At 47.7% G+C, this 13,822-nt stretch overlaps 4 protein-coding genes across 4 annotated transcripts; 2 read left to right on the top strand and 2 right to left on the bottom strand.

The window, feature by feature from the left end:
- Window positions 1–1,819: 1,819 nt before the first annotated feature.
- ANOM_002034 (ubiquitin-specific protease UBP15) lies at window positions 1,820–7,423 on the bottom strand (the record flags this gene model as incomplete). The annotated part of the gene is made up of 13 exons (XM_015547291.1): window positions 7,246–7,423; window positions 7,005–7,125; window positions 6,691–6,802; window positions 6,471–6,628; window positions 6,231–6,420; window positions 6,071–6,179; window positions 3,930–6,014; window positions 3,562–3,876; window positions 3,379–3,508; window positions 3,234–3,320; window positions 2,455–2,594; window positions 2,191–2,379; window positions 1,820–2,110 (listed from the first exon to the last, which is right to left on the bottom strand). The coding sequence occupies exons 1-13, from the start codon at window positions 7,252–7,254 to the stop codon at window positions 1,820–1,822; spliced, it is 3,936 nt and encodes a 1,311-aa protein (XP_015411150.1). The 5' UTR covers window positions 7,255–7,423.
- A 984-nt stretch (window positions 7,424–8,407) lies between these two features.
- ANOM_002033 (protein kinase PKP2) lies at window positions 8,408–10,062 on the top strand (the record flags this gene model as incomplete). The annotated part of the gene is made up of 4 exons (XM_015547290.1): window positions 8,408–8,681; window positions 8,742–8,861; window positions 8,927–9,209; window positions 9,271–10,062. Exons 1-4 carry the CDS (start codon window positions 8,545–8,547, stop codon window positions 10,060–10,062), a joined length of 1,332 nt encoding a protein of 443 aa, XP_015411129.1. The 5' UTR covers window positions 8,408–8,544.
- Window positions 10,063–11,488: 1,426 nt separating this feature from the next.
- ANOM_002032 (signal peptidase complex subunit SPC3) lies at window positions 11,489–12,476 on the bottom strand (the record flags this gene model as incomplete). Its single annotated transcript, XM_015547289.1, has 3 exons — window positions 11,489–12,047; window positions 12,116–12,189; window positions 12,252–12,476. Coding segments are annotated over 3 exons (804 nt in total), but the record flags the coding sequence as incomplete, so codon positions are not given.
- Window positions 12,477–12,873: 397 nt separating this feature from the next.
- On the top strand, window positions 12,874–13,647 carry ANOM_002031 (disease resistance protein Aig2; the record flags this gene model as incomplete). The annotated part of the gene is made up of 2 exons (XM_015547288.1): window positions 12,874–12,901; window positions 13,187–13,647. The coding sequence occupies 2 exons, from the start codon at window positions 12,874–12,876 to the stop codon at window positions 13,645–13,647; spliced, it is 489 nt and encodes a 162-aa protein (XP_015411127.1).
- Between the last annotated feature and the right edge of the window lie 175 nt (window positions 13,648–13,822).

Genomic DNA, 13,822 nt, shown 5'->3' with positions numbered 1-13,822 from the left:
CCTACCCACAGGTTCCCAAACCTGTGGGTATACGGAGTACCGAACTGGGAGTGTGGTCACCGAGATGGTATGTGAAACGATTTAATTTTTCTCAAGAGGCCCGAGCTTATGATGCATGTCTCTGGACACTGGAAGACAAGGGCCAGTAGAAGGGGGCCAGTGGGCTCTAGCCATGAAAAAGACTCCACCAGAAAAGAATGCTTTCGTGTGATAATGCCAGGAGCAGGAAGTGGTTATGGCGGACAACGTGTGCCTGAGGTTGGGCCCGTGACGTCAGGGGCGTCGACGGTTCTTGAAAAATCAAAAAGCAATACCTGGTTGGTCTTGGATACTATACTGTGGGCTACAACCTCCAATAGCCAGGGCTCTTCCATATGCACGATGGGTATGCAACTGGACAAAGGTCTAGTGTTATTGGGATAAGCAATGAGAGCTCTATCATGATCCACAACCCCCTTCACTCAGAAGTCAGACCTTCTCAGACCCATCGCCAAGTCATATGGAAACCTATTCCGATGATCTGGGATACTCCACAGCGTCCCTTCGAGGCTGCATACGGGGCGTGTCTGTCGGGAAAGCGCCTAAGTAATTCGGCTGACACATTCGCGAGAAGACTCAGCGCATAGTGCAGAGATTGTGAACTCTAAGCATACTTCAGCCTTTCATAACATCGTCTATCATCCCGAATGCATCAGAGACTAGCCCTTCCCCTGCACGCCAACCAATGGTGACGGACTAAGCTCCCCGATCAGCATACATGTTGCCACCCGGTGGATCTATCTATGCACAAAAATGCGAGGCTTCAGAAGCCATGCGCTTTCTGGACATCCAACAACTGTCATTATACGACCTGGATTCTAACGTCATACAGAGGCCGGGGATGATTCTTCCTTCACATCTACGGCGCTGCTCACACACCCTTATGGTTGCGCCTAGCCCCCAACTAACCTGCGGAATATTACTAAACATCTGGTGGATGATGTACACAGACTAGGGCTCCATTCGCTTATGTGGCCCTCCCCTGCCTCCCTCGGCGCGTTGCGATTTTCTGAGTGTTGGCTCTCGTATGCCAAGGAGGAAGGGATTGACTTCATGCTCACTGGAGGATAATCATGGTAATCATGATTGATCTCAGAATGGAAACAGGCATCATATATTTACTGTGACGTCGGTCGATATTTCGTTGGAGTATTCACTCTCCCCTTGTCATACCTACGTCCTTGTTTTCCTCTAACCCGTAGAGCATAGAAATGTAATCAATTCAAAAGCGGCATTTACGTAACTACCGAAAGGCACATTTGCGTCTAGATATGCAAGTTATTTTTCAGAAGATGACGTCCAAACTACCCACTCCATGAAGACACCAGACCAAGAGCTCAAGTCCAAGAGCATTGACCAGTCTCTCTGTTGCGTGGACCCTGAAGTCAAAAGTTGGTCTATCAAGAGCAATTAAGTCTCTCACACCGTATTATGAGTGAGTAACCAACCGGTTCCCAGGCTGGGCTATCTCCACCGCGACTACAAGCGTCTAGTAAGCGAATCGGTTCATTGATCAACACAAACCAACTACAATCAGACCATAGTACATTGATGTTTGAATCCACCGTTTTCAACGGAAAATAAAACAAGTTATACAGATATGCAAAGATTCTAGACCCTATAATCAGATGTAGATACAATAGGTGACGCCTCAATCAAAGAACATAGACACATTTCATGCTCATCACACATAACCTGCTTGCCCGTTAGTATTGAATAACCAACCTGAATTAAGGGAACATGGATGCGGGGCTGGGGAGCAGAGCCACTGAGAAGCACCCTAATACGTACCCTTCCTAGCACCCTGGAAGAAGAACCGGACAACAAAGACCTGCAGTCCAGCCATCGACACCATCATCAAGCCCTCAATGACGCTAAAGTTGAAAATCCGACGTTCAGTGCTACGAACAGTGCTGAAGTTACGGTTCTCACGGGTCCGGAAGTATTTCTGGTTTCGAGAAATGGTCGAAAGCTGGGCGGAAAGCTTGTAGACGGACTCCTCGAGAGCGGAGGCTTGCTCGGGGCTGGCACCCTGTCGGGAAGGGAGTTGCGCACGTTCTTCGTTTTCGACCTGGTTTAAGTACCAGTTAATATTGTTCCAATGACGTAGAAAAAAAGACCCCCATGATGCAATCAAGAACCAAAGCATACCGCAATCTCAAAATCCACCAGCTTCTCGGCGAAGGTCGACATCTCATTGTTGAAGCAGAATCTGTATTCTCCGATGCTCTGTGCCGTGAAAACGAAGTCGCCTTGTCTTTCTTTGGTTCCATCTAAGACCACCTTCTCACCGGGGCCGACCACCTGGTAATCCACATCGAAAGAGCCGCCAGATTGGACCTAGAGAAACATAGTGGATTAATATCCACGCTGCCCACCTCAGGGTTAAGACCAGCATGGTGGGGAGGCACTCACAGCGAAGTAGAAGGCGACCTTCGCGTTCCTCTGGTCAACATAGTTGTAGAAACAAGCTTTCTCGTTGGCTTCGAGTTTGTAAGTGAGGGCGGTTGCTGTCACTGTCGACACGATAGTGGCAAGAAGGCCGATGACCAGAGCTGCGAAACGCATTGTGAAAAGTATTGGAGAGCCAGGAGCTCAAGCTGGGATTCTCTCCAGGGGTGTTCTTGATTTAGCACAAGGCGCGGTGCGAGTCCAAGTTCTGGCCAGCTGTGTGTTCCGCTATGTTTGCTATGTTTGCATAGTAGGTGCCAAACCAGCGCAGGTGCCTTTGGCAAATTACAGTTCTGGTCTAAGCCCGTAGTAGTTAGCTTCTATATCGGTAGTCTGGAGAACTATGGAGGTGACTTCACATTTACAGTACCAGACTACTGGTGGCCTACACAGAGCATTGATGTTAGGTTGTCTTGTTACTTTGTATCCTTTATTTATTACTTTTGCTTTCATGTCATGCATCAGATTAGTGTCCTCGAAGGAGCTCTTAAAAAGACTATGATCATGACAACATCGAGATCTGCCCGTCTACAGAGAGCAAAGGAAGAGACAAATGTAGAAGACAGATAAGCAGGGTGTCCACAGGTTCATTCAATTGTATAAAGCTCTTCATAAACATGTTTGTGTGTGCCAGCATGCTGAATTTTCATACGCATTTCCCGCTAATTGCAAGGTAATTGTGCACTAATCTCATACACTCACAAGCACAGAACTGCCCGTCTATCGGATGAAAAACGACTCACTTCTGTTCCAAAAGCTGCGGCTCTTATTTACATGGTCGAGGCCGAGGAGGTCGTCAGAATCGCCGACAATGTCGGAAAGGATATCATCTAGACGGATAATAATGTTAGCTCACATCTGTATACTACGCTTGGTCGATAGACTCACCGTCTTCAAGATATCGCGGGTTTGAGTATAGTGAACGAGGAACCACGGCAAACTTGATCTTTTCAAATTGTTTACCCTTGATGCCAGTCCGTTTGGAAAGCCTCTCTTTTGTTTCTTTGAAAACCTCACCCTATTGAACGTTAGCATGCAGCACGAATCGAACGCATAAAAAGGTCCTCTAACCGGTTTGAGTACGAACTTGAACGGCACACCATGTGGCCTGTTCAAATCGCGATCAAAGTTATAGGCGTTAATTGTGCGCTCGCCCTCTCCCATATTGATCTCCTCCTCAGGCATTCTTTCGGCATATAGTGTTACAAACTCGTTGATACCGGCAATTTTGGTATCTCCCACGAAGTCTCTATAAATTTTGCCGGCGTGCGTCTCATAGATCCTAACTTCACGGATCGTATCTTCATCAATATTTGCCTTCTTTTGCAGTCCGCTGAGAAGATCTGAGATGGTGCCATCCCGGGGTACCAATACTTCCACAACTTGCTGGTATAATGTTAGCATAGATATACAGTATGGCAAAGATACCTTTGATTTACCTCTTTCGTAATGCCTTCCGGAAGCCAGGTCACTTTTAAGGAAGTCTTGGACTCGTAGTCGCTCAAGCTTGTCTCCAGAACCTCATAATACAGTGCATCAGAACGGTGCATGCTATATCCGTATCCGGTCATTGTTCCACTGAGGATTTGATACAGGGTCTGGTTCGCTTGGTTGGGGTTGCGTTTGATGAATTGCTTGGGTTTCCCCGTGCTTGCCATGACAGGAGCGAAGCGCAAGTGCGTAGACTCGACATTCAAATGCTCACCAACTTTCTTAGAGAACTGGTCATAAGTCATCTTACGGCTCAAAGTCAAGGTAAACTCATCGCCTTCGCCAGCCTTTATCGGGGCAAAAGTAACACCAATCCGATTCAAAAGGTAGTCATAGTACTGTCTCGCATCCTGATAGAGAGCAGTGGCAGGTAAGTCTGCTTCCTTGGTCGATCTCTGGAATGTAATAATATCACCGTCTTGGATCTCGGATTGTTGGAAGGTCTGCTTTGGCTTCATAACGTCGATCATATTATGTTTGATTTCCTCAAACAGCATGAACTCTGTACCGGCAGGCCAATCCATCTTCTCAAGGATTGGTGGGGCAAGCTCAGCTACCTTCTGATTTTTGCGAACATATACGGGACCAACACCTGACAATGTCTGCGACGGGGCATCAAAGTGTTTCAGGAAGACTAGCACCGAATTGTTGCTGTCTGGCCAAGAAACCGTTCCATCCGCGGAGGGCTGTCCGACCTCCATCCACACTCTGAACGGGTTCCCTTTCGTGCCGAATCTGCTGTAGGCCTCTTCCACTGTCATATCTGGATCCTTAATAACCTGATCTGGTCGAGTTGTCTTGTTCTGACGGTTTACCATGACCCAGAATCGGACTCGATTGGCATTAATGCCCTTTTCTTGTGCAAGTTGCTCAGCAAACTCTCCAACCTTTTGAGCCCTGAGTATCCGATACTGCTTCGGAAGTGCTGGGTCTCCAGCCGGTAGGTCAAGGCTCGTCAGATCAAATCCGTGGTGAGACTTGAAAGACTCCTCATCCAGGACTCCAACGTTGATATACAAATGGGCTTCCTCTCTTTCCTTTTTCCTGCGTGCGAGCTCCACGCGTTCTTCAATCAGACGCGACTCAATGTGAGACGGGATGTCTTCTTTCATTATGGGAAGAAGGACATCATCCAACCTTGACTTCCGAATGTAAACCAACATATAAGCGTTCATGGAGCGCTTCGTCGATAGACCACGTGTGTAAGGTTGCTTGACGCCAGCGGCACCGTTGGCCAGCTCATATTCACCACCATAATTCTCTTCAAGGACTTCCTTGTCGGTAGCTCGGGTAACTCTATCATCGTCAAACCGATACCAATATCCATCCTTCGTAGGTTTTAGGAAAGCGTAGTAATGACCTGCGTTCAAATCACCGCTGTGCACCAGCACGCCATGTAACTGGTAGATCCACGGCTCTGACTTATCGGCATCATTGGAGAGGTAAGGCGTGGCATCAAATTCCATAGGGAATGCATGTCGATCATTAATTTTCATCATAGCGTCGCGGTTGATGTCATACTCGAATCGTTTCAAATGAAGATGTAGGACAGGGGGGAAGCTTTCAAAGATAACGCCTTTCTTGGCATCCTGTAAACCGTACGGTGGACCAGCGTCGTACTTGTTTTCGCCCTCGAGCGTTTCCACTTGAATGTAATCCTTGAAGCTGTCATCCAGGGTCTTGTTGTTCCTTACATTAAGTTGAATATCCCAGAAGTCTTCCACTCGCGAGGATTCATAATCGACATTGATGCAGGAAATGTAAGTCTTCGTCTTTCCGACAAATAACTCCGGCAATGCTTTCTCCGCTGGCGTGCCTTTCATTTTCTCTTCAAGTCTCTCCATCAGCTTGCGCGACAGTTCCTGGACATCCTGTTGTTCAAAGATCTGTCTAGACTCCCAGCCAAAAGATGCAGTAAGCTCAGCTGTTGAAACAGGGTTTTCACTCGTTTGGAGATTATAGAACAACCTCTGCAATGTCCAAGCACTGTTATCCCGGGAGGCTTCCGCCTCGGTCGGAATTTGATATGTGGCCTTCAAGAAAGTTAATTGGTAGACACTCAATACGCTTAAAGTACTCAGTCACGTACCTTTCGGAATGCATTGGTGAAGTATAGCGATTGTAGTAGTGAGTTGAGGTAACAGGTGGCACCCTGGTTTTTTAATCCAACCATGCCAGTCTCCTTCTTCGAGTCATAGCTAAAAAGGGATTAGTATCATTCTCGACGAAAGCTCTTCTGAATGACATACTTTTGGAAGGTGTGCCACAAGACACCCGTCGGATCCTTAACGACACGAACGTAGGCAGTAACCATAGCTTCGTCATTTTGCACCAGAGATACTCCACGGCCTTCCCATGGTACGTTGAACAGCCTCCGTAGTTCACAAAATCGGGTAAATCCCCAGTCTCCCTCATCCGCGTTGAACCGATGCGTCGCAACTAATCAAAATCAGCAAGCAGCATATCTCACACATAGATTCCACGCGTACCATGAGAGATTTTGATGGATGGGTCGTTTACGTTCCACAGGATAAGGCCAAATTGAACGCAAGCGTACCAATTCTCAGGTGGCTCGTTTTCCCATGCATGTTCCAAGTAGAATGATGCGTGCTCAACGTGGTTTCCATATGGGAAGAATAGAATCCGCCTATGCGCCATTATTAAAACTATACGACAGAGCGGCAAATCGTGACCAAGTTGTGCACCCACCATGGAAATCCTGCGCATTGGAATGTCGGGCCATGTTCCTTCTTCTTCAACTTGCGCCAGTCCTTAATATGCCATGTATGGTACGCCTCGTCTTCGGTTTCCAACTCCGGGTCTTAGGAAGGATTCGTGCCATCATCGCTGCATCTATACCGGAAGTTTGCGTTAGAAGACGTCCCAAATAGGCGAGGAAATGCTGTCATCATATATTCTCGAGTGGAATCTCCGACCCCGCGACGGGGGTACGCATAACCTTTCATGGCCAACTTATAGGAAGCAGATTCAATAGAGAGGTATCATATAGAAGTAGTCCTTACAATCGTCTGCAAGAGGCTCCGGCTCCGGCTCCTCCGATCCGGACCGGGAGACAACAACATCGTCCGTTCTGTCATTGTGATACTGCTCATATTCGTCGACGAGCATTTCATTATCTGGGACCTATGGAGGTGATCCCACAATCAGCTAGGTGTGTCTAGTATTGAAATGAGGCGAAAGCATTTTTCGTTGCTCTTCGGTACAAAGGAAGGCGGCGATGAAGTGTTGGAGACAAAGACTTACGTTATCCATAGAGGAAAAAAAAGTGCGCCCACGCACTTAAATCTAGAGACACACTCGTTTCGATACTGGGTTTGAGAATGGGGGACAAATGTACAGGAAAGAGTGGAGGGGGCAAGAAAAAGATTTAGAGGGTGAGGTCAACCTGACAGCGTGTAGGGACGCCGAGTGGTCAGAGACACAGATGGTTCAGGAAGAGGTTCCAGTCCGAAGGAGTTGAAGCTAAGGTAGTGGCGGAGTGCGCAGAACCCAATAATAACGGCTATGCCTCGGCGGGACAATATTATTAAGATTCTTTCAGTTAGTTACTGCATGGAAAGCGAAAACAAATAGGCTACCTTTTTGACATCCAGCGCAGAAAGTACTTGATATATGTATGTACTATTGAAATTTATATCGAATGAAGAGTCTTTTGAAAAATTATTCACGCGATTTCTAATTGGACTACATTGAATATAGAGCCTCAGGCAGCAGACTGGATGCCCGTTCAATTGATTTTCACGGCCGCCTTCAATACCCATTCTTTCTGGATATGGTATGGTAATTGCAGACAATGAGTGACGACCTTGGACAAACGATCATCTACGATGATATCATCTCGCTTCTGGCTTGATTCTGCCCCTGATCGAGTTCGAACTAACCAAGGACTGGACGTGAAGTGTTTAGAGAATGTCTAGTACGGGCAAATTGAATAAAATTGGATATATTCGATGTAATCAAGTTCCAATGTAGAGCGACAAGTTGCTTTTCCCTCCCGATATAACAAACATAGGAGGAAAGAGCTCATTGAACATCGGGATTGCAGGTCTGATATACATGTCACATTTATATAGTTCGATAGATAGGTAAGCTTCAGCTTTATTTCACATCGAACTTTGTTGCAGCCAGCGATCCAGTATGAATCAGGTACCAAAATAGTATTCGAGAAGGATACCAATGATAATTGAGTTCTAGTAGAAAATCTCGAATTTAAATCTGGATACTCACATCAGATGCCCAGGCGGAAAACTACGTGAACCTGCCCACGAGAGAGTTTAAAAGGAAGGGACGTCACATGCCGGGACGGAAAGCTCTCACCGCCTGCGGAGTGCCGTTTCGATTGCGCCCGCATCAAGTCATGAAATAAAACCACCATGTCATGCCACTGGTAAAGACACCACATTTCACAACCCGGTGAGCCATGTATGGAAAGGTTTATCCAGGCCTGATCTTGGGTGAACTTTGCTGGTCGGAGACCACATCATCGTGTCGCGATTCTTACAATCCATGAGACGTTTTTGATCCAGTTCACAGCGAAGCAATATGCTGCGGAGTCATCCAGCTTGGCGCTGGCAGGCCTTCCGACAAGCGCGTGCTCCAACACTTCGCCCTTATTCGGGCCTCCATCAGCTTCAACCCCATAGTCCACCACCATGGAGACCTGTCTCGGCTTTGGATGAGTATGGAATCCAGAAACATACATTCTAACCACCACATGCAGCTGACGTGATGTCTTCTAGGTGGGTCGAACGCGACATCCGACCGATAAGTTTACGACAATTAACATTTTTTGGGCGGACTTTGACAGAATCTCGACTTATTAGCTCGGCTAACTATGTGCGAACGGAGCTTCCAACTAGGTTAGTGCGATTCTGATGGCTACTTGCGCATCCTTCTAACAGGTTTGGTGTCATTCGGCGGATAGGCTTGCACATCGCCTACGAGATATTCAAAGGCTGCCATATGTTGTCGTAGCTAATCCTCACCTGTCTCTCGTATATGAGCTCTACTATAAAGCCTTTGAACGATTTCGAACGATTCCGGAGATTAAAACACTCGAGGACAACGATAAGTTTTGTGATGTCCTACGCAAGACGCTGAAGGAACACCTTGTGGTGATCCCAAGATTAGCAATGGGTGTGCTGGAGTGCCGTGCTCTGCTACCGGCAGACGTGCTGGATCAATTTATGAATACTTTGCTTCGCGCGGTATGCCAGTTTCCGGTAGTTGCGCAGCGTGCCTTCAAAGTGGCTAACTGTTGCCGAACAGAGAATCTCCCGCCGAGTCATAGCGGAACAACACCTGGCGTTAACGGAAACGTTCAACTCCCCGTGGCACTTTCCTGGCTCCCAGGATCGCACGGATGCTAATGCGGACTACGTTGGCGAAGTCTTCCTGAAGTGCAACGCAAAGGAGGTTATTGAGCGCTGTGGTAAACTTGCGCAAGATATGATGCGCCAGGCATCAGGAACCGAGAAAATTCCCGAGATTTCCGTGCAGGGGCACCTAGACGCCACTTTTCCCTACATGCTAAGCCACCTGGAATATATAATTGGGGAGCTTCTACGAAACTCTATCCAGGCTGTCAGTGAAAAGTATAATGGCTTGCCTGAGAAGCCACCACCTATTGAAGTACTCGTATGCGAAGCACCACAGCATGTTATCATGCGAATTTCTGACCAGGGAGGAGGCATACCTCGCGAGGTTCTACCGTACCTGTGGTCATTTAATAAAGGCCCTCACAGTAAAGCACGGCTTCAAAATTTGGAGCAGGTTCCGGCAATGGCAGCCACGATGCAAGAGCTGACAGTGCCGAAGGAAACGAAGCGCGCTGACAAGGAAACATTCCGAGAGAGCTCGCTTGACACACTTACCTCACGGCCGCCAAACCTTCGCCTGGGCATGGGGCTTCCTATGAGCCGAGTTTATGCGGAATATTGGGCAGGCAGCCTCGAATTGCACAGCTTGGAAGGATATGGGGTGGATGCATTCCTGCAGATATCCAAGCTTGGCAACAAGAACGAGCAAGTCACCACGAGGGCATCGATTGATGCTGTGTGATGAAATACGTGGCTTCTTTGGACATTCTTTCTGTTATATACATGATACCTATACCTATAGCCATACTAGCTATACAATAGAGAAATATTTTTAAATGACCAGATAACCTGTTAGTGGCTAGTACTAGTCAAGGACTTAAAATTAGCCACAGACCCACTTCCCCAGGTTTCACGCCTAACCAATCCCGAATAGGAAACGCAGGGAAATCGACATCCGGCTCCTACCGGAATGACGTCAGCTGAAATGTACTTTTTTCCCAATCAAAAGAACTTGCAGGGCCAGAGGAGAAAAGAGGTTGCCTACGTGTTAGTAAGAAGAATGCAAACAAAAACCCAGAAACTCAGCCTTATTCGATCGCTCTCTCCCCAAAAAAAAAAAAAGATCTTGCCCTGGTGTGACGTGACGTCGATCTTCCCACCCCTACATAATAATACAAATCAGAATCAAGTATATAGTCAACATGAAGCACCTCAATTCCCCCAGAGACGACAACGTCCCAATCTACATATTCGGTCTCCTCTTCACCATTCTCTTTCTCAGTTTCCTGGGCACATATCTCGACACCAGCAAATCACGCGCCGTGAAGTCGACAGCCGAAACTCAATAACGACCAGACACCATCTGGGTCAATCAAAATGGCTGGAACGTGCTCGATGCTTTGCCTGATCCTCGTCACACTGTTCAGTAAGTTTATCCGCCTAGATGTACCTATTTGCCCCTGTCCAATGGCCCGAGGCTCTTTTCTCGTATTCGTCTCCGTGTGCATATCTAGCGTTCTCTGATCTTCCAACCGAAAGAGTACTGGTTTACTGACGTGGTGTTAGTCCCTCCCCTTGGCGTTTTCCTCATCTCCGGCTGCAGCGCTGATTTCTTCATTAATATTCTGTTGACGATCCTTGGGTGCGCTTCCCTGTTCATCCAATCTCTGGTATTCTCTGCCGAATACACGTTGACTAGCATGATTCACCACCTATATGCACAACTACATTACAACTCCATTTCAACAGCACAACTAACGTAGAATAGGTATCTCCCGGGCCATATCCACGCCTTCTATCTTGAATATGTATACTACAGGCAACGCGATGGGGCAACAGGACGCGCACCTGGCGTATACTCCGAGCGAATCCAGGGTGGTGGTCACCATAGAACAACCTATGGCACCATTCACAATTAGTCAGTTGGAGCTGCAGTTACGACTTACGAGGGATGCGGTACACTTGTTTCATTAAGCCTATGCCTGATAATCCTGGCCTACTTATTCATTCGTTATTCTTTGCGTAAAAAGCACGCCTAGTTTCGGTTAGATATCAATAATTGCAAGTGCTATTCCTACCATTTTACTTTGTTTTCTATTATTCGCAGCCTAAATTGCAATTCCATATTTAGTCCGCGAACCGCAACTTACACGTAGCAAACCATTGAACCCAAACATATGATTAACTGGATCAATTAATACACAAGAGCCTAGACCTCCACCTTCTTTGCCTGACCCTCGCCTTCTGCCGTCTTGGCAGTCGCCTTCGTCTTCAACGCCGGAAACTGAAATGGCTTACTCCTCCCAGAATCACCACCCGTCCTCGGCACGGCTCCAGACCCAGGACTCCACCACAGAGCTCCAACCCAAGGCTGCACGTTCCACCCAACAGAAAGTGTCACATTACTCCGCTCCGCCATCTTCCCCGTGATATCCGAGATCTGATACTTAGCCCGCTGGTTCCTCAGACGGAGAACACCAGGCGCGGCCTTATCCTTCTTAGTCGACTTCTTGGCGCCGGTGGTCCGTTTCGAAGAAGACTTGGCCGGGAAGAAGCGCTCACGGAGAGCGTTGAAGGAGTACGGCGATTCCGGGGCCGAGATGATGGTGTCCCAGATGATGGACTCGGATTGGGGGAGGAGGGTAGATTCCTTGTCGGAGGACGAGTAGGAGGCGTAGACGTAGACGAAGAGTTGCTTTGTGTTCCAGTTGAAGAGGGAGGAGAGATCTACATCGGTGTTAGTCAGTTGCTTGCTTGAGCAGGGATCTTGATTGATGCAATTCAAATGTACATACCAGCGTCCAGATCAAAGCGCATTTGTGCGTATTCTTCTTTCTTATTTGAATAGTAGTGTGGGCGTCCTTTGACTCTGAGTGTGTTGACCTTGTTAGTGGACCTGTATGGATATAGTCACAGAGAATTGACACGTACACTTTGACATCCTTCAATGATACCGCTGCCTTCGCCTCATCGGTTGGATATAACAGAACAGACAACGCCGCAAAACCAGCGACGAACAAGGCCACGGTTGTAAAGAAGCCGAAGACGGCCTGCGCTCGGTTCAGAGACGAGTGCATGATGGGTGATTTCTTTGTCCCTTTGAGACAATTGACGATAATATGGCCGGGAATAGGTATTGGCAGATTAACGAAGCAAGCCAGACAATCTCTGGTGTTTTATGAAGCAAAGGGGAGGCGAGCTCCCTATGGAATAGCGTTGCGACAAGGGAGTTCCGAGATGATGTTTGTTGAAGCCACATGGACCTTTTCGCGCAGGCGGTGAGTGGAGCACGAGGCTTATCGATAAGGGCCGTTTGCTATCTACAAGGTAAATATATAAAGAGCAACTAGCTGGCTAGCCATTATAGCTGCCTTGCTTCTCTATTCTTTCTTTCTCTGTATCTTTTGTCTCGTTAGCTCCCTAGTTCTCCGAGGGCTGAGTCTTATGGGCAGTAAGAAGCCCCAGCCCACTGTACATCATTTTCTTCTCTGAACTACAGCCCCACAGTACAACTAGATCGTGATACCAGGCAGCTCCGGTAAAGTTGATCACAATGGGTGACCACGTTCTCTTTTTCTACGGTAAGCCCTCTCAATTGGTCCGATAGATATACCTCAATCCTCACTCTCAAGCATGCACTTCTCAAACAACCCACCATACCTAATCCCCATGCCTCCAATACTCTCTCAAAACCCCAATCTACCCCACCAACGAAAACCACCAAACCAATCTAGCACGCAAGGAAATATGCCCAAACTAACAACCTGCGGAAAGGAACCCTAATGGCCCCTCAAATTCTCCACCGGGTAATTCACGGCTCACCAGACCCAGAGCCTGGCAAAAAGCCCTCCTCACATTCAGGCCAGCCATTCTGCACGGGTACGGACGGCATCGGGTACGGGGAGCCGACTACCCAGGCATCGTGCCGGCCAAGGCAATGACCACGGAGCCAGACACGGATTTGAATGCTAATGGCTTGGCGGCTGTGCTTGGGACGGTTGTTTCGGGATTGACAGACGGTGATGTTCATCGATTAGATATCTTTGAGGGTGCGGAGTATGAGAAGAGTAAGGTAAAGGTTAGGATTTTGCGGGAATCGCTGGGTGGCAAGGATGGGGGGCTGGATGGGAAGGATACGGATAGGCATTTGATGGATGTTCTGGATGCTGCCGGGGCGGAGTTTGCGGATGAAGGGGAGGAGGTAGAGGCTGTTACATATGTTTGGGTTGCTGGGGAAAGTAAGCTGGAGGATGGAGAGTGGGATTTCGAGGCATTCAAGAAGGATAAAATGGCCTGGTGGGTGGGGGCAGATGAAAGTGAGTGGTAATATCTTCTTTAGACAATTTCCATAGAAGGCCAAATGTATTTTGTTCTTTAGATGGCCCAAATCAGCATAATCTCTCCCATCAAAAGCAGGTCTAGAGCAATTATGTACAATCTTTTAAGCACGCCAACAGCTGAAACATCAAACATGTGGGCATCTCCGAGAAGTCCCATGAACG

This window comes from Aspergillus nomiae (genome assembly GCF_001204775.2).
Source record: "Aspergillus nomiae NRRL 13137 chromosome Unknown contig00017, whole genome shotgun sequence".
In the NCBI taxonomy this organism is placed as follows: Eukaryota; Fungi; Ascomycota; class Eurotiomycetes; order Eurotiales; family Aspergillaceae; genus Aspergillus; species Aspergillus nomiae.
This window is presented reverse-complemented; position numbering and strand designations above follow the sequence as displayed.